The 27,657-nt window shown below is 41.2% G+C and overlaps 2 protein-coding genes and 1 long non-coding RNA gene across 7 annotated transcripts; 2 read left to right on the forward strand and 1 right to left on the reverse strand.

Annotated features, from left to right (window-relative positions):
- Positions 1–1,835: 1,835 nt before the first annotated feature.
- Positions 1,836–5,120, forward strand: LOC5521879 (carbohydrate sulfotransferase 14). Of its 2 annotated transcripts, none has more exons than XM_001641726.3 (3): positions 1,836–2,100; positions 3,778–3,842; positions 4,259–5,120. In XM_001641726.3, exons 1-3 carry the CDS (start codon positions 1,938–1,940, stop codon positions 5,072–5,074), a joined length of 1,044 nt encoding a protein of 347 aa, XP_001641776.2. In that variant the 5' UTR covers positions 1,836–1,937; the 3' UTR covers positions 5,075–5,120. The 2 variants fall into 2 exon arrangements, with proteins under 2 accessions (XP_001641776.2, XP_032223130.1); XM_032367239.2 differs by having other exon boundaries at positions 1,837–2,100; positions 3,778–3,809.
- A 4,159-nt stretch (positions 5,121–9,279) lies between these two features.
- LOC5521888 lies at positions 9,280–25,206 on the forward strand. 4 transcript variants are annotated; one of them, XM_032367234.2, is made up of 7 exons: positions 9,281–9,748; positions 9,849–10,085; positions 11,423–11,534; positions 11,931–12,878; positions 19,637–19,819; positions 22,239–22,589; positions 23,310–25,206. In XM_032367234.2, exons 3-7 carry the CDS (start codon positions 11,462–11,464, stop codon positions 23,969–23,971), a joined length of 2,217 nt encoding a protein of 738 aa, XP_032223125.1. In that variant the 5' UTR covers positions 9,281–9,748; positions 9,849–10,085; positions 11,423–11,461; the 3' UTR covers positions 23,972–25,206. The 4 variants fall into 4 exon arrangements, with proteins under 4 accessions (XP_032223127.1, XP_032223125.1, XP_032223124.1 ...); XM_032367236.2 differs by having other exon boundaries at positions 9,280–10,085; positions 23,313–25,206; XM_032367233.2 differs by having other exon boundaries at positions 9,281–10,085.
- Positions 20,230–21,571, reverse strand: LOC116604617. The gene is made up of 2 exons (XR_004291141.2): positions 21,455–21,571; positions 20,230–21,253 (listed from the first exon to the last, which is right to left on the reverse strand). It is a non-coding gene; the product is annotated as an uncharacterized LOC116604617 (long non-coding RNA).
- Positions 25,207–27,657: the final 2,451 nt, after the last annotated feature.

Below are 27,657 nucleotides of genomic sequence, written 5' to 3' on the forward strand. Positions count from 1 at the left end.
TAGGTGCAACTGTGCGTGGAATTGTTTAGTTACGTAGCATTTCAACAGGTGGAAGGCTTTTTCTTTTTATGGTTTCCTGTGGCAGTTAAAAGCGCGTAACGCGTGCTCGTACCACAGATGGCCCAGAGAGCACGAGAGAGCATAGGTATTAACGTTTTCTTAAGGTGGCCCAGTATCTTCGTAATCGCAGAATCAGATTCGCACATTTTTGTTTTACGCTTTGATTTGTTATTCAGTACATCAGTATCGGTATGCCATGTGAATCCCTTTTATTTTACACTACGACATAGTAATTCGGCAGAATGATTCTTGGAGGAGCAGAAATCTCCTCGATGAAAGATTCAAAACGACTCTTCTTGGAATAGTTTTTTTGTAAACCCATTCCTCGAAAATCCCCAAATCGACTATTTCAAGATAGCCAGAATAACCCTTTTAAAGGAGTCCAGCGACTTCTTTACTGTGAGGGTCGAAACGACTCCTCGCGGAGTAATATTGTTAGAAGACTACCTGGGATTTTTAAGACGAAGGCGAGGGTGGTGATTCAAGCTGCTTTGATTGTTTGCCCACATCAGCAGCAACACAAAACATACAGAACTAGGCTCGCTAGTTCGACCAGGCAGCAATCTATGTGGTGGTCTTACATGAAAGGAAATATATGTAACACATTTCAAGAGTGAACGGGGAGAATTGGATACATTGGGCAAAACGAACCAATCAGCCAAAAGCTCTTGAGGGTGCGGAAAATCACGGTTGGTCTCTCGTCCCTGCGTATTTTCAAAATAATCAAATTTAAAAAAACACTACTGATTAAGCAACTTAGCGCGTGAGTACAACAAATTTCTTAATATAAGGAGAGAATAAAATTGTCCTTGTCCAAAGCACGGGGTGAGAATTACATGTGGTTTCGAAGAAAATTGAAATCTAGACTAAGGAAACCATCAGTTGTAAACAAAATCTAAATTATCCTTTAAAGCTAAACAAAACAAGGAGGCTGAGACAGTGTCTCTACGGAAGAGGGGGAGGAGAGAAAACTCCCCGCACCCTGAATTATTAGCGCAGCCTTGCTAGCTCACCACTAAACAAACAGAGCCGTAGAAGGGGGTGGAGCACTGGGGGCATGTGCCCCCCAATATTATAAGGACATGACCAGTAGGGGCGTGGTTGCCCCCCCCCCCCTGAATATTTTCTTTATGTTTCTGTATTGTGCCACCCCCTCCCCCCTATTTTACGGTTGCCCTACGTCTCTGACAAGAAAAATGTTCGCGAAGCACACCGCACACGTACGGAAATATTGTTTGCATGATAACAACCAGCAACTATTATTACTAAATGCCTGCGCTGTTTATAAGAAGAAAAGTCGGGATTTTATATATACACTCTTTTTTTTTATAAGAACCTTTTTAATAAGAACGTCCAGCCTAAGATTTCACCAAATTTTAGGAACATGCTAAGAACATGCCGAGGCTCAGATAGCAGAAAAACTTTTCCTTTTTAGTCCTGATGCGTTCTAAAATGCAGAATCAAATTTTACTCATAGTAACAACCTTATTATTGCTAATGATCATTAGTGTGTAATCGTCTTCCTCGTAATTCATTGGGTATATTCTTATATACACTTAAATTTAAGAAATCGTTAAGAACATATTCAGCCTTAAAATTTTCCAAAAATAGGAACAGCCCAGCCTCAACTGAAAATCAAACGTTCTTATAAAGTATACGCACATTCCCCCATCCGTAGATCCTATGCGGGGGGGATGCCATCCGTGGCCGAACCTGACATCACTCCCCTCCCCTCCCATCTTTTCCCCAGTGGATAGAATTAACCGGGGATATTATCTGTTTCTGACTTCCGGAGTTCAAGCCAACGTCCGTCATTGAAGCTTCCAATTGATCGCATATATATACTAGTGACATTTGCTTTGCCGAGGCGTTTAAAGATGTTCCAGAGACCTAGAAAGAAAACTATCACTTTACTTCTCTTGTTGATAGCTACTTTATGTCTGTTATTTTATACTTACGACGCTAACACAAACGACAGTGATTCGACAAGCAAGCCTCTTCATTTGGCTACCTTGACACGGCAGACACGGAATTCTCAAGGTAAGCAGATTTATAGATGTTTATAAAACACAAATAACAACTTGGATATTCCTTTCACATATTTTGGGTGCTTGTAAGAAATTTCCTTTTAGAGGACTAATTTTCAAGCCTTTCGGACTTGATAATAATTCTCCTGTAGCACGTAAACGGATACTCCGCCAGATCGTTTCTTCAGCAATAGCCGAACATGTTGTGTCTTACCGGCTCACAGATATTTACCGGCGGGTATTAAGAGTTTTTGCAGTTACAATAATGAGGTCATAGCGCTCAACTCGGATTTCTCTCTGCCTACGACGGGGAAGAACTTTCGCATTTTGCGATACTTTACCATTTGTCGTGCATTTTACACATTTCTAGCGTTTTTTGATCTCGGGCTCTTCTCGTACAGTATCCTCTATAAACGCTTATAATTTAAATAGCCATCTCTTGAAAAAAGGACACAAGCTTTTGTTTGAGTTTGAGGCGAACGTTAAGAGAGCACTACTAAAGAATTCTAAACCATAATTTTGTTGCTATAACGATAGCATAGCGCAAAATAATAGTATAATAGCCAAATGACATTCTGAGTGCTTAGAGGGGTTCTCGCATCATCGAACTGCCGAAGGCAATGTACGGTACCGAGTGTCGCAGCACACATGTCGAGTGTTTCACGAACAATTGCCGAGTGCCGTTAGTACGAATGCCGAATGTCGTGCGAATGTACGCACGAAGGGTCGTGCGTATGAATGCCGAGTGTCATACGTACGAGTGCCGTGTGTCCAGCGTACGAATGCCGAGTGCCGTGCGTAAAAGCGCCGTATGTCGTGCTACGAATGTCGAGTGCCGTGCGTATGAGTGTCCAGCGTACGAATACCGATTGCCGTGCGTAAGAGCGCCGTGTGTCGTGCGTAAGAGCGCCGTGTGTCGTGCGTAAGAGTGCCGATTGTCGTTCGCACGAGTGCTGAGTGTCGCGGGTACGAGTGCCGAATGTCGTGCGTACAAATGCCGAGTATCCCCCGTAAAAGTGTCGTGCGTACGAGTGCCGGGTGTCGCAGGTACGAGTGTCGAGTGTCGTCAGTAAAAATGCCGAATATCCCGCGTACAAGTGCCGAGTGTCGTGCGTACGAGTGCTGAGTATCGTTTGCACGAGTATCGAGTATCAAGGGTACGAGTGCCGAGTGTCGTGCGTACAAGTGCCGAGTGCCGTGCGTACGAGTGCCGAGTATCGTTCGCACGAGTGCCGAAAGTCGAGGGTACGAGTGCCGATTGTCGCAGGTACGAGTGCCGAGTGTCGTGCGTAGAAATGACGAGTGTCGTGCGTACAAGTGTCGATTGTCGCGGGTACGAGTGTCGAGGGTACGAGTGCCGATTGTGAGTGGCGAGTGTCGTGCGTACAAGTGTCGATTGTCGCGGGTACGAGTGTCGAGGGTACGAGTGCCGATTGTGAGTGGCGAGTGTCGTGCGTACAAGTGTCGATTGTCGCGGGTACTGGTGCCGAGTGTCGCGGGTACGAGTGCCGAGTGTCGCGCGTACGAATACCGAGTGTTACGCCTCGTGTCAAGATATTGGTGCTAAGTTTTCTTTGTGACAGGAAACATATTTAAGGCTAAGAACTTTCTCTACATTATTAATATTTATCGACACGTCCTCTATCTCATTTTGTTTCAGCTTGTTTTTGACCTACTCATTTTTTTTCAGAATCAAATCAAATGGAGTCTCCAAATCACCTAGTAAGTTGGTCTTACTTATACCCGACATTTATGGTTAGTTTATCGGTCACATAATCACGCAACGTACTTACGTCAAGTCGCTTAGGCCGCACTTGCGTGACGATGTTGTTCTGTTTTCCTTTTTAATATTTTAACTAGGTGCCAAGTGTCGTGCGTAACAAATGCCGAATGTCGTGCGTAAGAATGCCGAGTGCCGTGCGTAAGAGTGCCGAATGCCGTGCGTAAGAATGCCGAGTGCAGTGCGTAGAAGTGCCGAGTGCCGTGCGTAAGAGTACCGAGTGCCGTGCGTACGAGTGCCGTACGCAAGCTGAAACCAAATGTACTCTTTTAATTTAAAAAAAATATAGGCTTTCTTATGCACAAGCAAATTATCTGCGTTTATTTTATTTTTACATCACACATGTCTGAGCAAAGGACTTTAATGTTTAGATCCCATTTTTATTTCTCAGATCTCTTCGGAGGAGAGACTCGCCAATCTAAGAGCGGAGTGCCAAGGCCGTCAAGCATCATGGTCTAGACTATCGGTCGCTGAGAAACGGATCCTTGCCCGACAAGTCATCGTGGACGATGAACATAAGCTGTTGTTCTGTTTCATCCCCAAAGCAGGGTGCGCGAACTGGAAGCGCGTCTTTCGTGTGTTAGACGGCCGTGACAAAAATGTGAACCACATTGCCAAGTTTGACCACAAGGACTTTAAGTTTCTGGAAGACCTACCCCCGCGTGCAATTCAGCGAAGGCTAGACACATACTTTAAGTTCGTCTTTGTAAGGGAGCCTCTCAGCCGATTACTCTCGGCTTACAAAAACAAGCTACAAAATTCAACGGCCATACCAGGAAATGGTTTCGTGAAGCGATACGTCAACGAGATGACTAAGCATCGAAGAAAACACAACTCCGAGAAGTTGTCAATAACTCTCTCCGATTTTTTCTTGCATATATCAAAAACAAAGGCAGCGAAGTTAAATGACCATTGGATGCCATTCAAAGACTTGTGCCAGCCATGCGCCATGAATTACGATTTCGTAGGTTCGCTAGAGAACATAGAGCAAGACTCACAAAAAGTGTTTAGACTCTTGAATATTCAGGACAAGGTTGTGTATCCGACAAGACAACATTACTATGATGATCCAGAGACTGGGAATAGATTAAATGATAAATTACTGAGCACCGTACCTCGAAAACTTGTGCAAAAAGCGCTTAGGAAGTTTGAGCGCGATTACGTGCTCTTTTCGTACCCCTATCCTGGTCTAAGGCGACGCTCCTAACATAAATTTAAAGTTTTGAAATAAAGTTGGAGTTATGCTTTTCGCATTCAAGAGTTGATAAGTATCAATCAAGTAAAGTACATTACAGTTTTTTTTATTCACCCAAACTTAGCACGCACGTCAATCTCTGAGTAGCTGGACTGCTTGTAGGTTCTCTAGATGTTTAAAAGTATAGTTTACTGGTTTATTGCTAAATTGTTTTCCTTACCACTGCCACTGGCGACACTGACTATCCTGAGTTTTAAAATAATTTCAAGTAAATGATAGATACCACAGTTCTCTTATTCAGGGCTCGCGCTAATGTTAGTGGGTATGAATGTAGACTGGCTCGGTCGCATTTAACTTGTCCAAGGTGTCATTTTGATTGTGGGGGTTCTATCTTTCATCTCTGGTATGTCAACAGCACTGGCGTTGGTTTAACCTTTCTAAACCGCCTTCGCCGGTCTTTGAGCGTACCTCACGGAGGCACAAACAGCAAAAAGTTTCACCTCGATAGAACGTGACTTTTAAGGTCGCATTAGTATAATAACGTGTAAAGTGGTTGTTATTATGGATTAGCTGTGTGCACACATGTGCAAAAGTTATCCGAGCACGAGTTATTTTGGCGCGTTAGTGATAGCATAGCAAGACAAATTGTAATGCCCCGTTCTTGTCATAAAATTTCTGCTACTGTCTGTTTTTATATTTACAAAGATAGCGCTAAAAATTCACTTGATATAGATGCAGACTCTTGGTAAACAAATGGTACAAAAAAGGTTACGAATAAAACTGTGAGACATGGCATTTTTGAGCTCGCAAAAATAGGTTGCGTTTGAGATGAAAGTTTGATTTAACGACGTATAACGTACTTCTAGCCAATACTTCAAGTAATATATGGGCTTTCTCTAAGTAAGTTCAATCTTTTTAAAATTGTCTAAATGATTATCTTTTGTCATCAACTCTAACTTTATTGAGATGACTTAACACCATGACCGACTCTCCTTTGCTAATTGAAATAGATCTGCAGGTGCTATGATTAAAATGTTCTCTTATCAATAAAAAGGGGGAATACCAGTACAAAAAACCTATTATTTTAGGATTCCTTCTTCTGCTTACTATAAAGTCATTCTGGTTACCTTGTTTGTAAATGAATTATAACAAAATTGAACAGACGGCACCTGGGTTGACAATTCTACGGATGCCTCGCTTTTACGAACATCCCATAGTTGTCAGAATATTGTTTCAAAATGTCAAAAACTCGTCACAATTGTAGACGGAAGAACTGTGACACATCCTACACTACCTGCCAGACTGTTTGCTCAAAGTCATGTTTCATGCGAGGAAAGCACCCTCTATCGCTTTACCTGTCAGATTCTATGCTCGCTTGCTATTCTTCAGTCAAATCACAAAAGATAAATAAGCAAACAACACAGCGCAAATATGTCAGAACCTAGACAAAATTTACTTTTTTAGAATCGAGTTGTCAGACTTGCAGTGTTTTCAAGGGAAACAATCTAGATGTGTTTTTGTGTAAGAGCATTATAGACAATTATTGATTAGTACATCCATCACCAACTATTTTGGGCCGGTTTGGTTCAATCGGTTGTGTAAAGTACCTGTATACAAATTTCATAAATTTCTATTTTTTTCCTGCTATGTTATTCTTATTCCAATTCTTTTAACTTCACTAGATGTTTACTTAAGATAAAATGATAGGCAATGTCTACAAATGTCAATTGACGTTTTCCAGACAATGGCTGACATCATAAGTGAAGACCCTCTGTTTTGAAATCTATTTTCAGATCTCAATCTTTCATTTTTCAAATGTCAACGTCCCCTATTATCGTAATTCGTGGCAGATTTAATCGCAAAGAGATAGTCTGCAATCTCTTTGTAAGCTGCATCTTATTAATTTCAATTTTACGAACTTTTTAACTCGTCTAGCAAGGCTGAGATGTTAACCTAACAAGTTTGTTTCACTTTGAGCACGGGGGAATAGGGCAAGTTCAGCGAAACGTTACCTATGGAAGTTCTCGCTACGCAAAGATTCAAACTTTTAACTATACCCCTGTCGTAAGACGGTGTTGTTATGGAAATGATTTATAAACTGAAGGCAAAACTCCTTCGCCTGGCATTTGAACAATAGAGAGACAATAAAAGAAATGTCCTACCAATCATCCTTGTTAGCGCCTGGCACTTTGACCAATAGAGAGACAATAAAAGAAATGTCCTACCAATCAGCCTTGTTAGCGCCTGAACACCTAGTAAGGCAACGCTTATCTCTAAGTCCAACCTAGAATAATTTTTACACGTTCCCTAGGTCACAAAATGTGAACGAGATTTTTAAAATATAACAAAGCTCTTTTTTTTCTGTTGAGTCTTTTGCTTAGAAATAAAATTTTACCTTCCGGAACTACATCAGTTTACGTGTCGCTTGTTTTAACTTTGTTATTTATTTATTTTTTTATTTTTTTTTATCGATCTAGTTTTCATTGAGAGAGTATTTTTTTCTTTTTTTTTTTTTTTTTGGTTATGAATGATGCATGCGCAAAGTCTGAAGAGAAAATTAATGGTGTCTTGACAAATTGTGGAATAGCTTGATAACTGTCATTATGATTGATAAATGACGTCTAATCTTGATATACATCGAAAATATAGTCATAGAATCTCTAACTCATTTAATAATTCTTTGCATCCCTCTTCTCACAGCTTTACATCTTATTAGGGCCTTGGGAAATCACATTATTTATTTTTTTTTCAAAAGACTGCAAGCTCAAGCGTTTCTCTAAAAGTTATCCTCAAGAACAGCCACTCCTCTGTTCAGGCTTATTTTGATGGTCTACTGGATCTATATGAGGAAACTCCAAAATAATCTTCCCCGATTAAAATCCGTTTCTATATTAACGATTTTTAATCAAATTATCGAATATTGTAATGGATGCTTTGTGCGACTCGGTATTGTGCTGGAGCGTAAAAATGGCACGCATCAAGAACAATACTATGCAGTTTATATTTTGCGCACAAAAAAAAGGCTGTTTTTAAACGTGACGGTATGTCAAATGTAACGTGTGTGGACGCATTGCGCCTTCCTTTCAGCCATTACACACACTTGAGGGGATTATAGGAGGAGGGGAAGAAGATGTATTAGATAAGCACTTATCCGTGCGATAGCTTCTTAGCTAAGGCCAAGAGAAAAATGTATTTGGTTGCGTATTCGAACAAAAATATTTTTCGAGTTCGATCTGTATTTTCATTCAGAAAGACTTTATTTATAGATTAATTTTTTTTTTATTTAATATGGTAAGATTTTATCGATCGACACTCTAATTTCCTTCGGTTTTAAGTAAATAAATAGATAAATAAATATCGCACAAAAGAACCAATTTACCAGGTTGCTGCTTTTAGCCTCTCAATACCTAGCTGAATACATACTTTGTCACCAAAATATTACATACTTTCGCACCAAATATGATTAAACGTAACATTTTTTTAATAATACACAACCCATATATAAAGCAAAAAGCACCATAAAGTGTTTCCATAGTAATTTAAAATACAAAAGACTCAGTTTAAGTCTTAAAGTGGGGAGTTTAAAAGTCGAGGTTGGGTCAGACAATTTCGAGGCGTGCGTCGATTCCAGTGAGAATTATTTATTCAGGCGTCGAGGCAAAGTGTTAAAGTTATTCCCACTCGCTTTCGGGACAAACTTCTGGAAGCTAATTACACCCATATGCAAATTCGACTCACACTCAGAGTCTGAATTGAGTTAGAGTAAGTAGCTTTAGAGCGCAAAGAGTGGGCTACTTCGAGTGGTCCTCTAGAGCGCTAAGAGGGAAACCTAATTTGGGCTTTCGCGAAAGAATTTCACAAATAACACACATCGTAAAGACTTAAAATTACTTAATCCCAATCGAGGAACGACCTTGTCTGAATAATTAATCCGTAAATTGGTCTGGACGGGAGTCCTTTTTAGGGGAAAATGGCCTTTGCCAACCTAGTCAATGTTTTGGTTCTCGATTTATCGCTAGAATAATGAATATTGGGGGTTTAGTCGTGACTCGAAAAGCCCTACTAAATGCGTGCGATTCTTTCACCCGAAATCTCGTTTTTGTTGTAAAACTGTTTTTGATCACTTATCTATCAGGACACAAATTACTATTGTGTTTTATTGGATGATGGACTAAACATTCCCTCCCCCCTCATCAAGTGATAATACCGTTGTCAATTTTAGCACACTTAGAACTGCCGCAGGCTAGTCGAGCGTGCAATCAACTTATTCTCATGCAAATCGTATCAAATTGTTCTCCTCTGTGATAGGAAGACACGTGGAACTCGCGATCAAATAGAAAATACAAGACTGGAATGATAGAGTAGTGATTGCCATCGTTCTAGATGTGTTTCCGGTAGAAAGAGGCTGTTGGGGAAGCATTTCAAATACTTAACTTCAGTCCATTAGGAAAGAGTCAGCACCACTCTGTCATAATCCATGAGTGCTTTGCGTTCGCATGATAATTTCGGTCTTGAGGATCAGAACAACAACACAGAACAACATTTAGAAGCTATACAGGTTTCGCGCTCCCTACGGACTTTGGATTGTTTTCATGTGCGAATCTAAGAGCTGGAAGTCGAAAGTAAATATCAGCAGGGTCGTCCGGGAGAGGATTAAATCAGTTGGCACGCAGGATTGAGTGAAAGGTTCAAACGCTTCAAGGTTTTTCCGTTGGCGCTTACAAGGCGAACAATAATAACACAACTCGCGCCATGTTTAACTCCGTGGTTTTCTACGTTCTTTCAGGGAGATCTTGTTGTGCCTATAGCTGTTGCTATCAAGATATCTGAGTCGTGGCGGTTACGGATTTTTTTAGACGAACTTGACACAAGTTTGACCGAGTTTCTTAAGTGGTTTTCAGTTTTACACTGTCGTGCGCGTCTCACACGAAAGAACAAAACAACCCGAGTTCACACCAAGCTGTTAGAATCACAGAACAATCACCGAACAATCACTTTACGAGAAGCGAGCGAAATAAGTAAGGTAAGTTACGTGTGTTTAAGAAGCTCTCGAGACAGTTCCTTCGCTCGCTTTCTAAATGAAGCGTTAAGTCATAAATCGGTAATTTCTTATCCGTGTTATTTTGGTTAAAAAACCCTGTTTGTGGGCATTTGTTGTCAGCGATTTCGTCCTATTTCGCGCCTTCTTGTTTGCGTTAGAAATTTGGACTGTAATTCCGTAATCTTTGAACAAACACAGCAATCACTAGTGATATCATACGGCATTTAGGGATAGGGGCATCTGGTCTGGGCTTACTTTCAGAATTAATCTCTTAAGAGAGAAATTTGTATATCTAGCTGCCTCTGTTGCTTAGGGCCTCAAACACTGCAAACATTGCCACGGCCTTGTCAATGTACGAAATCATCTCAGACCGTAGTTTCGATCTTACACTTATCTTGCTAAACGCATCTGTTGACGTATTTGTCCAAATTGTTTGACATGAGCTGAAGTTGAGCGGTCGGACTGACAGCTCAAATCTGCCTATACACGTGTATAGATTAGCTTACCAAAGAAGGGGCGTTTGAAGGAAAAACCTTTCATTGTAAACTTCTAATTATTTTTAAAATAGAATATTCAATTATAGTATCAGGGGAGAACGGCATCTTGTGTTAGGTTATTATTCCCGGCCTAATAATCAACGACCTATATTGTTCCTAGTAAGAACCAGAACTGCGATTATGGCGTGAGGCTAGTAGATCGCTGAATACATTCGAGAAATAGGTAGTAATTTAGTTTCAAATTTAACCATGGTTATTTACGGTGACAGGATTACAAGCGTGCAACAGATTTAAGTAAAGAAAGTGAGGATCGCACGGTTTATAGTGGAGACATAATATCTACTCAGCGAAAATATGCTAATGACTGTGAACATTTAGGGGCTGAACCTGAAGCCTAGCTTGACATGTAAACAGGATATAAGGCGGGATGTGGTTAATAGTTAAAGTAAACACTCTACATGCACCCTGTAGAGAGTTTTAGAAACACATTATCGCAGTCAGAGGCCGAGAATTCGCGAGAGCCCTTCGACTCTCGGTCAAAACTGCCACAGAAACATCTGCTTAATTCAAAGCGAAGAGCTCTGGCGATAGCGAAGATCTTATTGGCTTGCTCCCCGGAGCATTGTTCCATGGTACAAAAGAGCCATAATCTGAGCGGAATGCTAATTGTTTTACAGCATAATATCACACGAGATGGTGCCAGCTAATAACGGCTTAAATGGCTAAGTAAATGATGGATAAATATGTATAAAGCACACATCCCCGACGGCGCGCGCTGCACTCTTCCATCGTGCTGAGTTCGACTGGTTTTCGTTTATACAGGGGACTGTCTAGTAGAGTTTCATCCATGACGGCGGTACAATGAGGGATGGATGGGCATGCTACCTGCTTCTTCTCGGCTCTCTTTCATCGATTTGCTACGGTGAGTTTCCTGGTGAGTTTTCAGCTTGTCGTGGTGTGCGTATATTATGTTCACATATTGCTTGTTGTGTCATTGATTAAAATGTCCATCGTCGGTTACTGTGCGCTACGCTAGCGGCTATTATTTGTCTATGGCTGCACAACGCGCAGTTGGCCAAACCTCGTCCGTAGAACCTCACGCGCGAATTGTGTTTGCTTATGTTTGGTCAACAATGCACAAATGAGCATTTAAACAGCGTCTGACTCTCTTTATCTGAACTGCATACAGACATAAACATGACCTAGGAGTTACTGAACACTATACTCTCCGTAATATTCCCGAGTCGCCAATAAGTGCGGGTCTATCGGAATCTATCGTTTCTTTGTTCTTTGAAGAGTTTTCTTTCATATTGTTTCTTCCTTTCTTTAGACGTGGCAAAGGCGGGCAAGAACAGTGTATTCGCCAGAGTATCCACAATTTCCTCAGTATTGAGTGGGGATGTTAACATCACATTCTACATACCCAAGCAACTCGTAAACTCTACAGCTCCGCGAAAACTCGTAGTACACGTTTTAAGCGATCAATGGAAAGAGAGACTTCGAACCTTTAAAATACCAATAATTTCTACTGAACTAAAGCTACGGGTGCCGTGCGACACCTTCGATCATGCTGCTACATACACCTTCAAATATCGTGTCTCTAACAACGGGCCGACCGGTTTATTGAACGAAAGCATGGCTATATCCTGGGGCAATACTAGGATCGAGGCGCCCCGGAATCACACAACACTCACGAGATTCGGTTCTATTTGGATCTACCACGACAGAGTCTGTCTACCTAGATCACGGCAGTACCGAGATCAGGTAAACTTGTACTTTGTTCACGACAAGAAACGCATCTTGATCACACAGAGGAACGTAAGGAAACTCAGGAATGGTAAACAGAGCGGTAGTCAGAACAGAATCCGGCTGATGTTTAGTTGTGACCTGTTTGATACTCAGGGCGTTTATTACTTTGAGTACGTCTCTGGGTTCAGCAATAAGACGCTATCCACGAGTTCTCCGGTGAGCGTAAGATGGAGCAAGCACGAGTTGACAACGCCGCACAAATCTATCCTGCCTTGCTCAGGTTCATTCTCTATCTCATTCGCGGCCCCCGAGTGCCACAAAACTACAGACACTATCAAAGTTTACGAGCAACTTTCGAGAAAATATATAACTGAGCGACCCGCACTACCCGGGCAAACGGCGGTGTTTCTACCATGTACTTTATTCAACGATTACATCAAGGGATACTGTTTTCGCTACACTACAATATCGAGTCTTACGGGGAAGGAAACTGTGCAGTCTTCTTTATGCGTCTCAACCCTTGGACCAGGTAAGAATTAGTGGCTTAGTCCACATTGCTAAGATTTACCGATGCGACCTTGTGACCCATAAGTGTCTCTGAGCACACGTCACTGCCTAAGGAGAGTATAAGAAGATAATAATGTCTGTAGGCTTAGGGTAGTAGAATTAGGCGCATTCCCATTCTAAAGCCCCCAGATGCGGCCCCAGAGGCGCTAATACTCTATAAACAGCGATCCTATTGCGTTGTGTTTAACCTTTGCGGTATACTAGTGTGTAATGGGTTTTTAATCGTTTGTGATACAGGGGGAGGGCATAAGTATTAGTTGAGCTTTCCACAGTTAGCGAAATCTGGAAGTTATTAGCTCTTGGCAGTGTTTGCACCACTAACAACGACTTTGCCGCTCGTTAACAACCAATTAGTCCGATTTGCTCCGAGGCTACAACATTCCAACAAAGTGAGTGCACGAAGATTGAACTAAAAGGACTTTACGAAACTCAACATCACTTTAGACAATAAACTAGCATTAGCGACATGCTGGTGTGAATGGGATTTCGGGGTTTTATGAGGTGAAATTTCCGCTCTTTTCGCGGTTTTAGGTGTAATTAATGGCTTCTTCTGTGTCTTGAAACAATACGAGGTTATAGAAATTGTACAATGGAGGAGGGAAATTGTGTAAAAGTAATTAACCGATGAATAGCTAGCAGGGTAAACAGAATTATTCGCTTCAGCAAAAGTCAATACTCATTGTTATTGACCTTGTCTCTTTGCGATGTGTGTACACATTAGGTCTCTTTCCTTTGACATTCTCTTGATATCTCTGGGGATTTTATACTTTTGAATCCATATTGAAGCCGATTACCCAGTAAAATACTGGCTTAGCGCAAAGCCATAGTTCCGGCTGTAAAACTATTAAATATTTTTTAGCTCGATTATGCAGAAAATCGGTCCCAAGGGTGTTATTTTCCCGCTTAGCGGATTCTGTGGGTGTGATAATGTTCGCATGCAACTGCAACTTGCTAATCGTTTCCGGTTCTTAGCATTTTCTGCACATTCATTCCTTAAAATAGTTTCCAATAATTTATTCCCTAAACAAGCCTTCCAACTGTAGTTAATCCCGACAATGAATAGCGTCATTTAGTTTTGTTTTGACGTTTAACAAAAAGAAACTGAAAAATCCATTTGGGCTAATGTTGGCTAAGCGATGTCAAAGCACCCCACTTAAAAAGCTCTGGACACGGTTCAAAATTGCTCACATAAAACGCTCCTTTATCTCATGATATCGAATATTTTAGTGGCTATCTTTAAAAATGCATGTTTGGAGAGCCTGCAACAGTCAATCTGTAGTTTGGTAACTACTTAAGAGCAAGCAGAAAGTGGTTTATTTGCTTCACTAAGTGACAGTCTGTCATAATGACAAGCCGTGTGTGATTCCCCAAGTGGCTCCTACATACCATCTTATTTTATCTGCGTTTTATATTAGCATCCAGCAGAGATAAGGGCTTAAAACTCTTATAATCTGTTGCCTGAAAGACTGTAAGGCAAACATAAAATCGATTTTATTCGCTTTCTTTGCGAGTGTAGTGCTTGTTTTGTTGTATCTTCGCAGTCTCCTTGTATTTGTGTACTTGGTTTCTTTCGTATTTAGGATCCTGTACATTGTCATTTTCGCTTTGCGAAAAGTGGTCGCGAGACGTAAGTGATAAGGTGTATTTAGTTACCGTGCTTCAATAATACCGCCAAAAATAATCGCAAAAAAGATCCAAGACTGAAAAATCACTTACTATGATACTTAACATTTTTTTATTAAAATATGTTTACCAAAAATAACAATAAAGAAATTGAGTTGTCGGTCCAAAGAGACGTATTTTTCAGCAAGTGTATTATCTGATTTGCAAGCGCGAAACTTCGACCGGCCTTTTGTCTCAAATTGTCTATATTCTGCCAACATTTAAAGGCGACGTGCTGCAATTTTGTGATAATACTCAAGAAATCTTTGCTTTAATTCTGAGATAATATTATCAATACCAAGAGCCTGTCGTCTTAGAAGGAAGCCGCGCTATGTCCTAGGGATGTTTGGTTAAGTTGTCGTGTGAGACGCCTAAATTTTGACCTTGTACTTATGAATCTGGTTCAGTTTCAAGGGCTTTTTTGTGGGAAAATTTTCGGCTTAGTAAACTATTTGACAATCTTTTTAAAAGGGTTAAAAATGAATCGAAAGAGCCGTTTCCAGAAGCGTCTAGACACTCCCACAAAACAAAAAGTATTTCATCAATTTGATTGATAGTACACTCAAGCAAGTTTCCGTTTGGACCTCGAGCGGATTTTATTGACGCGCAATTTCTCTACTTTGCAGAAAAATAGCAACTAATATCAGATTCCAAATTAAGCAGGAATAGATAAAAGCGCCCCGCCTCCTAGATACTCAATCGCTGTGCTTTTTAGCGAAATATCTCAATTAAGAATAGGATATGACCACGTGCATATAATAGCACCGTATCAGACTCCAAAGGAAATGAAAGTAGAATGGAGATTTGGAGGCTTCCTAAGGGTTAATGCTTTTTTATTATTATTCTGTGCTATTATTTTAAATCATTACCATTGTCTGGAACAAAACTGTAATGGCTTTATTTGGAACATTTTAAGATGCTTTGTTCTTTTAGAAGTCTGTAATGGCGCGAGACATGTGCGTAGGTTAGTTTTGTAATTTTATTAGTGATACAAGGGTATGGCGGGTACGATGTATAAAGCTGAGTATTTGCGCATTTAAGGACGTATGAGGCATAGGAGCAAGTTAGTTTAAGATGTTATGCTTGATAAGGGTGAGACGAATGGTATGATGAATCGAGTGCTCTATTGTTCCGTTGGTTTGTTCCTCGCTGAAAAGTCTAAGAAAATGTCACGTCAAGTAATTGTGTGCATGAAACATTGGCCTTTTTTATTGTTTTTATAGTGGCTGTTCATTTTAAAATCGTTACGAAGGTAAAATAATGACGACATTTTTTGGTCAACCCCCCCCCCCCCCCCCTCCTCCCTTGGCAAAAAGCTAGATCCATCCCTGGCATATATGAGGAAACCAGTGATACACGCAAAGAAATTGTTTAAACACGCTTTATCATGAAAGTTTGCGATTTTATGTATATGACAATTCGAGGGATGCAAAAAAAAGGTTTTTAGAAAAAGTCGTTTAATCGTGTACTTGAAACACGGACTAGAAAATGATGAAACTGTTGCTTAACTCAGAAAAAAACATCCCCTTTATCATGTAAGCTCTCAGTTTTTAGGGATACTGGGTATATGACGAGTCGTATGATGGAATGTTCTGTTTGTGTTTCCCTTACAGAATAGGGTTGTAGCCAGGGGGTGGTCCTTCTAGCAGCCAAAAGTACAGCAAATGTATGAGACATTATCTAAAATACAGGAGAAAATTCCTTGAAAGGGCCTTTTGGGCCTCCTCCTGTTAAAAATCCTGGCTACGCCGCTGCAGAAAAGTTTAAGATAACGTCTAAGATGGTTCATGTTTATCAAACGGGGGCTGGATATGATGAAATCTGTACTCAGCGCAGAGAAATTTCTAAGACACGCTGCGATTTATTCCAGACGTCTGATAAATCGCTGTGTTGTTGTGTCTTTGCAAGGTACAAGGGCAACGATGAATCTATGATGAATCGTATGCCGTGCTGTGTTTGTGGCTGTGTGACTATGTTATACGGACTTTATATGATGAATCGTGTGACGCGTTGTGTTATGGCTGTGTGACTTCAGCAGGTGTTGCTTGTCGTCTGGAAGGTCTAGATGGGCGGAGAAAACTCATTAGCAGAAGGAGGAGCTTGGTATTATCGCGGTGTGGCTTGTCAGAGATCGTTCAGATGGCGTTGTCTGAAAAATGACCCTCTGGCGTGGTTGTATTTACTGCTTGCAAACTGTGAATATCGTGTTGGGAGAGCGGATTTGGCGTATCATGTGGTCGACTATTGCTATGTGGCGGTCTTATCGCATGGGCATAGACAATAAGACCCGCGACTGCAACGACTGATATAAAATGACAAGCGAGTAGCATTGGAACCTTTCCATTTGTCGCATAAAATGTATTTGTTTTTTTAAGGAATAAACGTCATTGTCACATAAGTATTTTTTACTCTTGAATATTTCGTCAGCTTAAACGTTTCAATAAATACCTTAGATGGTTCTCAGAGTTGGATATAATTGCTATTTATCCAGTATTTAAACAATTCGGAGTTTTGTTGTTTTTTCGGCCTGCGCCTCGCATCGTTAGTCTATACGCCAGCACACCCAAGCAGACAATATTGGATCTTTGTGACTCGAATTACCGTTTTAAAGTTCTATCTAGATTGAGTTTTTATGAACTTTTTGCCTATGGTCCTGCAACATTTGATCCAAAAATTTCGAGGATATATTTTGCAACATCTTACTCAAAACCCACAATAATGTTCAAATGAATCAATCTAGTAGTACTAGATTGATTTCTAGAAAGGTGTAGCCTCGTGTCTGTTGTGGCAACCAAAAGCAGAGAGTGTAATTTGTCAATATATGATTGAACGTGAGTTTCTCTAGGAAAATACCAAGTATTAATCAATCAAAACAATTACAAGTACTCGAAAAATGTTTATTGATTTTTATTGCCCTAAATGATCACGTGTTGCTTGAAGGGGGTGATATTATGGTTATATATGGGTTATATATGGGTTATATATCGTGTTAGATTCGTTAGAATTTCGTTTGGCAATCATTTAGCTTATGCTAAGAAATGAGTTTTTTTTCAGTCTTACTGTACTACTATTTGAATGGATATTAATGCACAGTGTTTATAAAAAGATGCCACTCAACATATGAAGAAAACGTTGTCGTTTTAGGGGTCTGGTACCGAGCAATTTAAGTTTCTTTTCAGAGGGTTTCTCCATTGACTAAAGATGGTCACAGTCACTGTTTTTCTCTTTTGAATACAATTCATAAAGTTTGGGAAGACCCTGCGGTACGGCAGCCTTAAAAATGACAAGAATCATGCAGGTTTTCCAAATAAGGAATATATTAGTTTCCTTATATGGAAATGACCGCGTCTGGGAAAACGGCAAGTTTTGGCTAAATTTTCTTGATATGGAAATCTTAAGAGAAAAAGCCGATATCGCAAAGCCGTATTGTAGAAAAAGTGTCGCTGCTATAAATAATTTTACGAGCAGTTTATTTGGATTCATTTTTTCGATTTCATCCGAATGATGTATGTACACCCAGGCCCGTACCCATGAATTTTTCTTGGGGGGAGAGGGGGAGGGAGGGAGTTCTCTGATAAAAATCAGATCACATCCGAAAGAACAAAACGGGTTTTTTGTTATGCCTTTGCAGTATCTCCACTGTGCGTTTATTGTCGGATTTGGCTACATACCAGAGCGATCTAGCTTATGATTTTTAGTTTTGTTTACAAATAGCACGTCTATTGAGAACCAAAAGTTCTCAATAGACTTTCGGTCGTTGTGGGAGGGTGAGCCCCCCCCCCCCCCCCCCCCCCCCCCCCCCTTGGGCACAAAATTCGACGTGCAGTGGGTTTCGCATCATCTTCAAAGGGGCGTAAAAGCAGCACGACCACTTCACATGAATTGTATAAGGCTTTGAATAACAGCTGATGGCAGTCCAGGTTCCAGAAAGGCGGAGAGTAAGTGAGCGGCCAACCACAGATCCGCGGATAAAAGCAAAAACATCACTCGTACTAATAACAGCAGACCAAAGCGTTAATCTTATGATTCAAGCATTGTCAAATTTTCCAGTCTTTAGGGCTACAGCGGTTTAATGGAGCATTATTTTGCTGACCACCTTTCGCTTGGTTGGTGTGATGGGCCGTGCATCGAGTTATATATTCTTCTCTTGTTTTTTTTTTAAATGACATAGCTCTCAATCGCGTGGAACATTTGTTTTACATACCGGCTTTTAATTGATACAAGTACAACCTTTCTCGTGTCTTTGGATAAGTGCAAAATCAGATAAGGTTTCCTTTATATTTAATACTCATCACGCGACAGCTGAAGCGCGAGCTCTCTTTTCTGACAAGACTTTTCTAGTGTCGGATCTTTAGATGGCATGCATTAATATCTTTCCAAAGCAAAAGAACCTCTTGCGCCTGAGGGAAAATAAGTATTTAAAACAAATTTAAACCATGGCGTGAAAGAACCTTGCACTTGCTGATAGACCAAGGGGGAACGTTGCGGGGGCAACTTTATAGAGTATTTTGAGAGAGAAAAACACATCGAAGAAAGATAATAGTCATTCCAGCTGAAAACTAATAATTGATATTAAATCAGAAGAAGTATTATCCAGCTGACTAATTGACGTGAATAAAACTGTTAAAAATAGATGCATAACCTAACAAATCCCTGTTTCAACATGTCTAAAATTACACATTTGGAGGAAAACTCTCCAGCCGCTCTTTATACAAATAAAATCATAACAAAGAACGAATGTAGCTAGCAATAGAAGTTGCTTGGTTCTATTTATGAGCTTTATCTGTTGGTGGTTCCCCTTAAGTGCATTTTGTATTCGCGGTTTGCTCGTCATCAGCTCCAAATATGAATTCTCCTTACTGTAAATTATATGATTGTCACATAGAAGGTACAGGGAGTTTAATATGTGAACGGTTCGTTCCCAAAATATCAGATAAAATTCCAAACACTTAGTATGAAGAATTTTCGTGTGATCTCGAAGTGTGAACATGTATGGAGTACGATGCCCTTGTTTGCTCGCCCTCGTATCAGTGCTAACACCAAGCCTCTCCCTCACAGGCAAGTCTATCTATGACGGGTGGAGTCAGTGGTCTTTCTGGAACCTCTGTTCAAGCTCCTGTGGCCAGGGACGAAGATATAGGTACAGGTTTTGCCTGAGTTTGACCGCCTCTGGAGATCAGAAGAAAGACTGCGTTGGGAAATCTGTCATGTGGGAGCCCTGTGCACTCAGACCCTGCCCCGGTAAGGCCCTATATTTATTTTATTATGATATTGTCAATCTAAGGTTCAAATGGGTTAGATCATTGAGCGAATAAAAAAAGAAGAAAGTTTGGGCTCTGCGGTGAATTATTCTCTTTGAGGGATAAAAATTTACGTCAAGTAGCAAATTAGCTACTTATTTTTATTATTTTTATTAGTATATTATTATTATTATCATGATCTTTTTTTGTTATTATCATAAAACATACAATTTGTGTGTGAGAGGGGAGTGCGATGGTTGATCTATGTCAGGGTTTTAGGTTGTATACCTTTTTTTTAAATCTGATAAGTAATTATATGGTTGTGGGTCCAATCTCTCTTTCCACACATCGACACACGGGCACGTGAGCATCATTGTAGTTATATAACAGGCAGCTAAAAATACACATCGCGAAACGTGGGCGAAGTGCTTTCGATTACTTTAGCGAAACGGAATGTTGACATAAACTATATCTGCTATAAATGTTCTTATTTAAAAAAAAGTCTAAAATTTCCAGGCTGGAAACGCCAGTAAAAGAGCAAAGAAAAGTCCCAAGTGCAGCAGTTTGATTTATATCGTTTTTCATAAACTTTGATGACTAAACTAACTGTACTTTTCTGTTATCATTTCTCCTTTTTTTCTTTAAATATCTGCGACGAACTGAAGAAATATCGATATAACCACGTTTTTAAATTGGATATTACTTGGCTTTCCCCATCGCGTGATTGATTCCCTAGTAGATAAAGTCGGTTTTCTGTTACAGTAATGCGTAAGAAATATCGATGCGAGCCGAGCCATGTACGCGACCAAAACAAACAGTGCAATATTTACTCAAACGCCACGTCGTCTAGGGCAGAGCCAATAAAAGCCCAGCCGATTTCTGATATTTTATTCGACTGATTTCTGCACAAAAATAGCGATAACGTCGTGTTTACTTATCGCGATTCACCTCTCCTTTCAAAACCATAAACATAGTCTGGTGTAATGATAATGAGCCAAACTTTGATGGTCGTAATGGTTTTTTGAAATAGCATGTTTTGGTATCTCAAGATCGAACGATAGCAAGCGTCTAGAAATAAGGAAAAATGTTCTTCCTTATCTCTCCTTTTCTCCCCTTATTTCCATTTTTTATTTCAATCTTCATTAATTTTTAATGCTTGATGTCGTGTGCGCATGCGTGATTTCTTCGTTCGCACGTGTTAAGACACCAGTCACGTGTACAATCACTTTGGCGCACGTTCTTTATGAGAGGCATGTGAAGCTTGCACGTCCAATGCCAGTTTGTCTTAGAATAGTCACTTGACCTCTTCGCCAGAGAGGAGAGGAGAAGAGGGGGCATGACTATATTTAGTACATCTCACTTTAAAGCGTTTTATCTTGCTTGAAACGTACGCTTGACCTTGGCACGTTTGTTGAATCTCAAATGATTGACGATCCTAGGAAAAAAAATTGTTTGGTAGCCTAAAATATCGAATAGCACACCCTCGTTTCAAAGATGCCATCTGAACAAGTTTTCATTTGTAACGCTTTAGTTTTGGCTATGAATCTCAATTTACGGAAGATGAAAAAAATGCTAACGAGCTACAACAAATATTTGTCGAGGCGGATTTCTCTCGTTTCTCGGTCAAAATACTTACCTTGTAACAGGCGGTGATCCAGACCTATTTACACATGTTTACGTAAAAATGTCAAAATTAATAACGTATGGGCTGCATGTATTCATTCCGTTAATAGGCCATTCAGCATGCCCGCGCACTCACCATGGGAACGTACCTTATCTACCGGCGTGCACCGCGCGCTTCGTTTGATGTAAAATTAAAAAAAAGCGCGCGCTGCATTCTGGTAGTTGAGGTAGGTTTCTATGGTTATGCGCGCGCAAGCTTTTTTTCGTTCAGAATTTTTCCTGACCCGCGCCGTTTTTTAACCGTTTATCACCCTGTTAGCAACGTCGTGAATCCCCGGCAATAAGGGCAACAACTGTCCTGAGTAATGCGGTTTTCTTTATTAAGGAGTTTAGATTCGAGATTCTTGTGTGTCGCAGAAAGATCCATGTAAATGAGATGCCATTTTAGCAACGCACTAAATCTACTTAAACCCCTTATTAATTTAGGGCAGTAGCAGAGGGGTGTGGTCGCGTTTCCCTCAATATGTTTAGAAATTATAAGGAATCAGCAGGGGCGTGGCAGTGTCTCCTAATATTCCCTTATGTTTCTGTGCCCCCCCCTAATATTTCAAGGCCTGCTACATATTGACCAAAAAAAGGCTCCATTAAATTGCTAACGTTAAAAATAACCTATGGATAATAATTGTTAAAAAAAAAAGACATTTAGATATTTTTTAAGAGTCCGGTTCGGGAGGCTGGAGGGTCTGCACTGTATTTTTCCGATTTAACTAAATGTGATCAACTTTGTTCCATTTCAGAGACTCGCAACAGATGTGCATGTGGCTGTCGCCTGACGGAGCAAGAGGGAATGATCACGTCATCTCCTCAGCTCTTTAAAAAACCAAACCGATCACAGTGCACATGGGTAATCAACATTCAGGGCGGGAAAAAAGTCAAGCTCTGGTTTGACGCACTCAAGCTCGATGGCGACTACATCTTCGTTCGCGACGGAAACGACTCGAGCGCCGATCTATTGGCGAAGATTAAACGAGACGACTACGACAAACCGATCATCTCGAGCGGTAACAGCATGTACTTGTACTATTACCACGTTGGGAAGTGGATTAACGGAACCAGACGGGGATTCACAGCGTCCTACACTGCTGAAGGTAACGATGATTGGTGTGAGGGCGATACTAGTTGACAATGTTGGTGATGATGATGATGATGATGATGATGATGATGGCGATGGCGATGGCGGTGGCGATGGCGATGGCGATGGCGATGGCGATGGCGATGGCGATGGCGATGGCGATGGCGATGGCGATGGCGATGGCGATGGTGGTGTTGGTGGTGGTGGTGGTGGTGGTAGTTGTAATGACAAAGGGTAAGAAAAGATCTTAAAGAATGAGAACAACCACGCCTTTGTTATTGTTTATCATTGAAAATACAACGGTTTATTCGCAAGGAAAATTCATAATAACAATCTATGAATGAAATCTGATACGTTATTGACGCTATTGATGGAAAATATCTTGGTTACTTGCTTAAATCGAAATGGATGCTTTGTGTGGCTCCACATTGAGCGGCAGCATGAATTGGCGGCGTGATTGGCCTTTTTTAACAGTAAAACTCAGTGCTATTTTCACGGCGTTCTTGGCTGGTTTTACGAAGCGCTGGGGCAGCGTGTGCGCAGCTTGCTGGTTGGATTGTGACACGCGGGATACCTACGCGTTAACGCACAAACTAAGTCACACGTAGTTTCGCCACATTTATATAGCTATAAAGGTCCTCAAACGTCATCAATCAAGTATCAAATTTATTTGTGGATTGTTACTTTTCCTAAATAAGGTTGATCACTATTTTTGATAAATTGTGCTCTGATTCAGTAGGACCTCCCGCTGTGAGTCTGGGTACAATCACACGCACTCTTGGAAGCGCTGAGATCTCCTTCCTCGCCATCTTTATAGTCGGTGTCCTTGTCATGGGAGGCCTGTTGTTAACCGTCTTCATGAAACTGCGCCGCCAGCATGTCTTTCCTCCGTCCAGCGGTAGCTCAACGACTTCGGAATCCACCATACGTTCCACAGGCCCCCCGTCACCCCTAGAAGACGAAGCATCGAGCAACGAACCCCTTAAGGGTGGCGATAGAAACGCGCGCAAAAAGCCTGCGAAATCCAACCAAGACCGGAAGCGACGTCATAAAGAAAGACGAACGCAGATGAACGAAAGGCTGTGTTGCGAGAGTACTCCGTTACCGCGTTGTACGTGCGCACAGACGGAATTAGAATCCGGGTCGAACTCACTGAGTGACGGGTCCCCGCAAAGACGGAATAGCGGGGTTTACAGAACGCTGGAGAGAACGGTCGAGGAGTGTGAGTGCCCGCAATGCGTGAGACAACAGCAGGACTACTACCTCCACGAACATTTTGGCTCGCCCGAGAAAAAATACTACGGAGACTGGATGCATAATGAGTCTTTCCAGGAACCCATACTAGTGGAAATGCCGAGACCTGGAAACTACAGAAGGTCGTTTCCGCAGTATGTATAGTTTACTCCCTGAGTAAACCTAGGCACCCTGGGTTACTGAGCCTCGGATTCATGCCCGAAGTGGCGCATGGGATTCCCTCGCACTGTGCTGAATTCAAGGCTTGGTTTCCCAGGCTTTAAATTTTTTTACGAGAAGTAAATGTTGTAGATTTTAAGAGACAGTCGCGCGATTTTGTGATGTTAGGTGGCAACAGGACGTAATGCGACGACACGTGAGTTTCCATTCGCGTGGTATTTGTCTTAATCCTTTCTCTCCAAATCTGACCAGCTCCTAAATTCAGCTTTTTTCAAGAGTCTGTATAATGATCATTCTTTGAACCATCCAAATCTTTATCTGAATTTTCAACCAATGTTCGCATGTTGATGCAGTAATGAGAGTAATTGGGGCTGTTTTTGACTTTGGAGTGGAAAGGGTTAAGCGATTTTGTCCCGCAGCGCGGGATGGGAACGTTGCAGAATCTTATAATGGCACCTTGCTGTTAAATTCCCTGTCAAGCCCACCACAATAAGCAAATACTGTCTCTCTAAACAACACGACAAAGCCAAGTTATCAAAATGGGGCTAAATTATCGGAACTCAGTGCCCGCGTTTTTGTAAAAAATAATTAAATAGGAACAAAGACAATACGAATAGTTTTCTCACCCGCGACTTGATCCATCATGTGGCGTTAGTAAAAGAGAAATATAATAATTTATAAGATTTTTTAAACAGAGATTTAAAATTTATATGCAAAATCCACACATCACCGTAATGTTGAAAACCGAGAAAAGGTAGTTAATCTAGACGTAGGTACGTATAAAGTACTTTAGTTAGATATGAAGATAACATTGTTCAAAAGATATGACGGGCCCTGCTCTGTGAAACGAACTTTTCGCATCACGTCTTTTTAAACTTGATTGTAAAGCTCGCTTCTGGCTCAGCCTCCCGCCATATTTTTTGGATCGATTCTTTTCGGTGCTCGTATTATGGCTTGCCATCGTTAAATCACGGACACGTAAACACATAACGGGCACGACACACAACGCATCACACCAACACAACCGGCAAGTCCGGGTGAGGCTCCGAATGGAGGTAATTTAAAGGCGGGTTATTCCGTAGTATTCAACGTGTTTGTCGCGACAAATAGCTTTATTTATTGAAATCAATTAAACCTGGCGCCATTCCGGCCAGATGGAATTTCTTTAATATAAGATTTAGAACTGTACATAGAACGGATATAAATTTTTTAGAATGAAATAGTCGTGTGTTTGTCTGCGTGCATTGGCAAATCGCTAACCATCTTTCTATATCCCAGCCCTGAGCTTAAAGCCGCATTGTCACCAGGTTATTTCCGGTCGATAACGTAACAATCTACGATGAGTTTTAACGGAAAACGCGAAAAATATTTTAAAATATTGAAAGCAGTAAGTCTATTGGAAGTTTCTTTGAGGACGTGATTGATAATTTAGAGCGGATGGCCTGTTAAATATTTCGGATTCTAATAGATTCTTTTGTCTTTTTAACGGTCAAGGTTTCCGTCGGACCTCCGGAAGTAAACTGGTGACAATGCGGCTTTAAACTTTGTGCCTTCAAGTCTTGCTCTCCACCCCCGAGGCGCGTACAGAGGGGGGTGCTCGCCCCTTGGCGGCGTGGGTCATCTCTTATGAAGGAATCTTAAAATACTATGCATTTTCTATATGATACCTATGACTGCGACCCCCCCCCCCCCCCCCCCACCTCGGCCAATCCTAGGAATGCGCCTGACCCCTCCCATCAACCCTCTCCCTTTTCCATTTAACTCTCCCCTGTACCTATCCCAAATGCCCAACTCTCATCTTTGATTACATGGTGTCAACTACCTCTCTCCATCCCCTTCCATCAACCCTCTCCCTTTTCCATTTTACTCTCCCCTGTACCTATCCCAAATGCCCAACTCTCATCTTTGATTACATGGTGTCAACTACCTCTCTCCATCCCCTTATACCATCCCTTCCTTGTCATCTCAATTCTGTCCTATCTCAACACCCAGCGTTCATACATTGAGCCCCCTCTTGGTACCTCCTCCCGCCAGCCCCTGCTCCTATCCGCACTCTATTCCATCTCAACTCCAATCGCTATTGCCATCCCCTTTCTTCACCACTATACTCAACTGTAATTTCTACTAACTCTACTCTAACTTCTAATAACTACATTAACCCCGCTCTAAAAACTAAACCAACTCCGAGCACTTTATGCTATCAACTTACTCTGGTAAATTCGCTACCCCGATCTGTCTCGAAGAAGTTTGAGCATTGAAGAGGAGGGGGGGGGGGGGGGAGAGGGTGATTTTGTAAATATTTTCCCGACTAGTAAGGAGGGCCAAAGAATAATGGCTTTCTATCGTGCGTACCGACTGGACTAATTGAAAAAAAATTCGTAATCTGCACCCTAGCCAAAAAAAAAAACCACATCCTAAAGGAGAAAAGTTTGCGTGTGCGTTTACGGAATGTCCAGCTTACATTGAAAACGGAAACGAAACTGCGCATTTCGTATAATTTGTTGTAAGCCCACAGACAAAACTATCACACAGATCCGTGGGGTTTCTTTACAATGTACGTTCATGTGTTGGACTACCGACTCTATAAAAACACGATCGGAATTCTTTGGTTACTGAAAGGGGCAGCGTCATGGTACTGCGCATGTCTGTCCAGTGTTGGTTGTAGGCTTTAATTGTCTACAAACAGTTGAACTTTAAGCTGTCAATACATTGTTAATGCAATATTTTATTGAAAACTTTATTGACTGTTTATTGACACTTTGTTGTAACATCCTTTGAATTTAAGTCTCTCACATGTACCAAAGGATCATAAGACAATATTGGAATTTGACTGAAATTCTTTGTGTCCTAGCCGGAGAGTTACCGTATTTCGTGAATGAGCGCCTTCCTCGAATAAGCGCCTCCCCCCAATAAGCGCCCCCTTTGAACCAAAACTTTGAATAACGCCCTCCCAAGGTTTTGTGTAATCGAGTAAAATCACGGGAACTGGGGAAATAGGATACTTTGTCAGCAATTTCTTAAAAAAATGCATCCCCAATTTGTGTTGAATATTGAACTATTTCACATGAAACTGAACAGATAGTGAGTACGGGAGCCAATCAAATTGCGAGATTCGTGATAGTATGTGAGTGGATCTATACTAATAAGAATTATACAACGACCGATGAGTCGTATTAAACTTAAACAGGTTTGTATATAATACTGAAATATTCGCACGGCCCTAAACCCGAAAGCGCGGCGAACGATTCACAACCCCTTCGCCCCCGTCCCACCAGTGACCTTGTGCAATCCGACCTGGCAGGTATTTTTACCCTACCTGGCGGGGATTTTACCCGACCTGGCGGGGATTTTTACCCGACCTGGGGGGGATTTTTACCCGACCTGGTGGGGATTTTTACCCGACCTGGTGGGGATTTTTGCCCGACCTGGCGGGGATTTTTACCCGACCTGGTGTGGATTTTTACCCTACCTGGTGGGGATTTTTACCCTACCTTAGTAGGATACTTTGTCAGCAATTTCTTAATAATATATATATTTAGGCACTGCCTAAAAGCGGAGCCAACATAAACACCTTTTGTGTTGACTGATCAAAGGTATTATTGGGGGATCTAGGATCCTGCTCTCTACTGAGATTTATTTATTGTACCAACCAAATGGATCCAGACCTTATT

This window comes from Nematostella vectensis, chromosome 10, assembly GCF_932526225.1.
Source record: "Nematostella vectensis chromosome 10, jaNemVect1.1, whole genome shotgun sequence".
NCBI lineage: Eukaryota > Metazoa > Cnidaria > Anthozoa > Actiniaria > Edwardsiidae > Nematostella > Nematostella vectensis.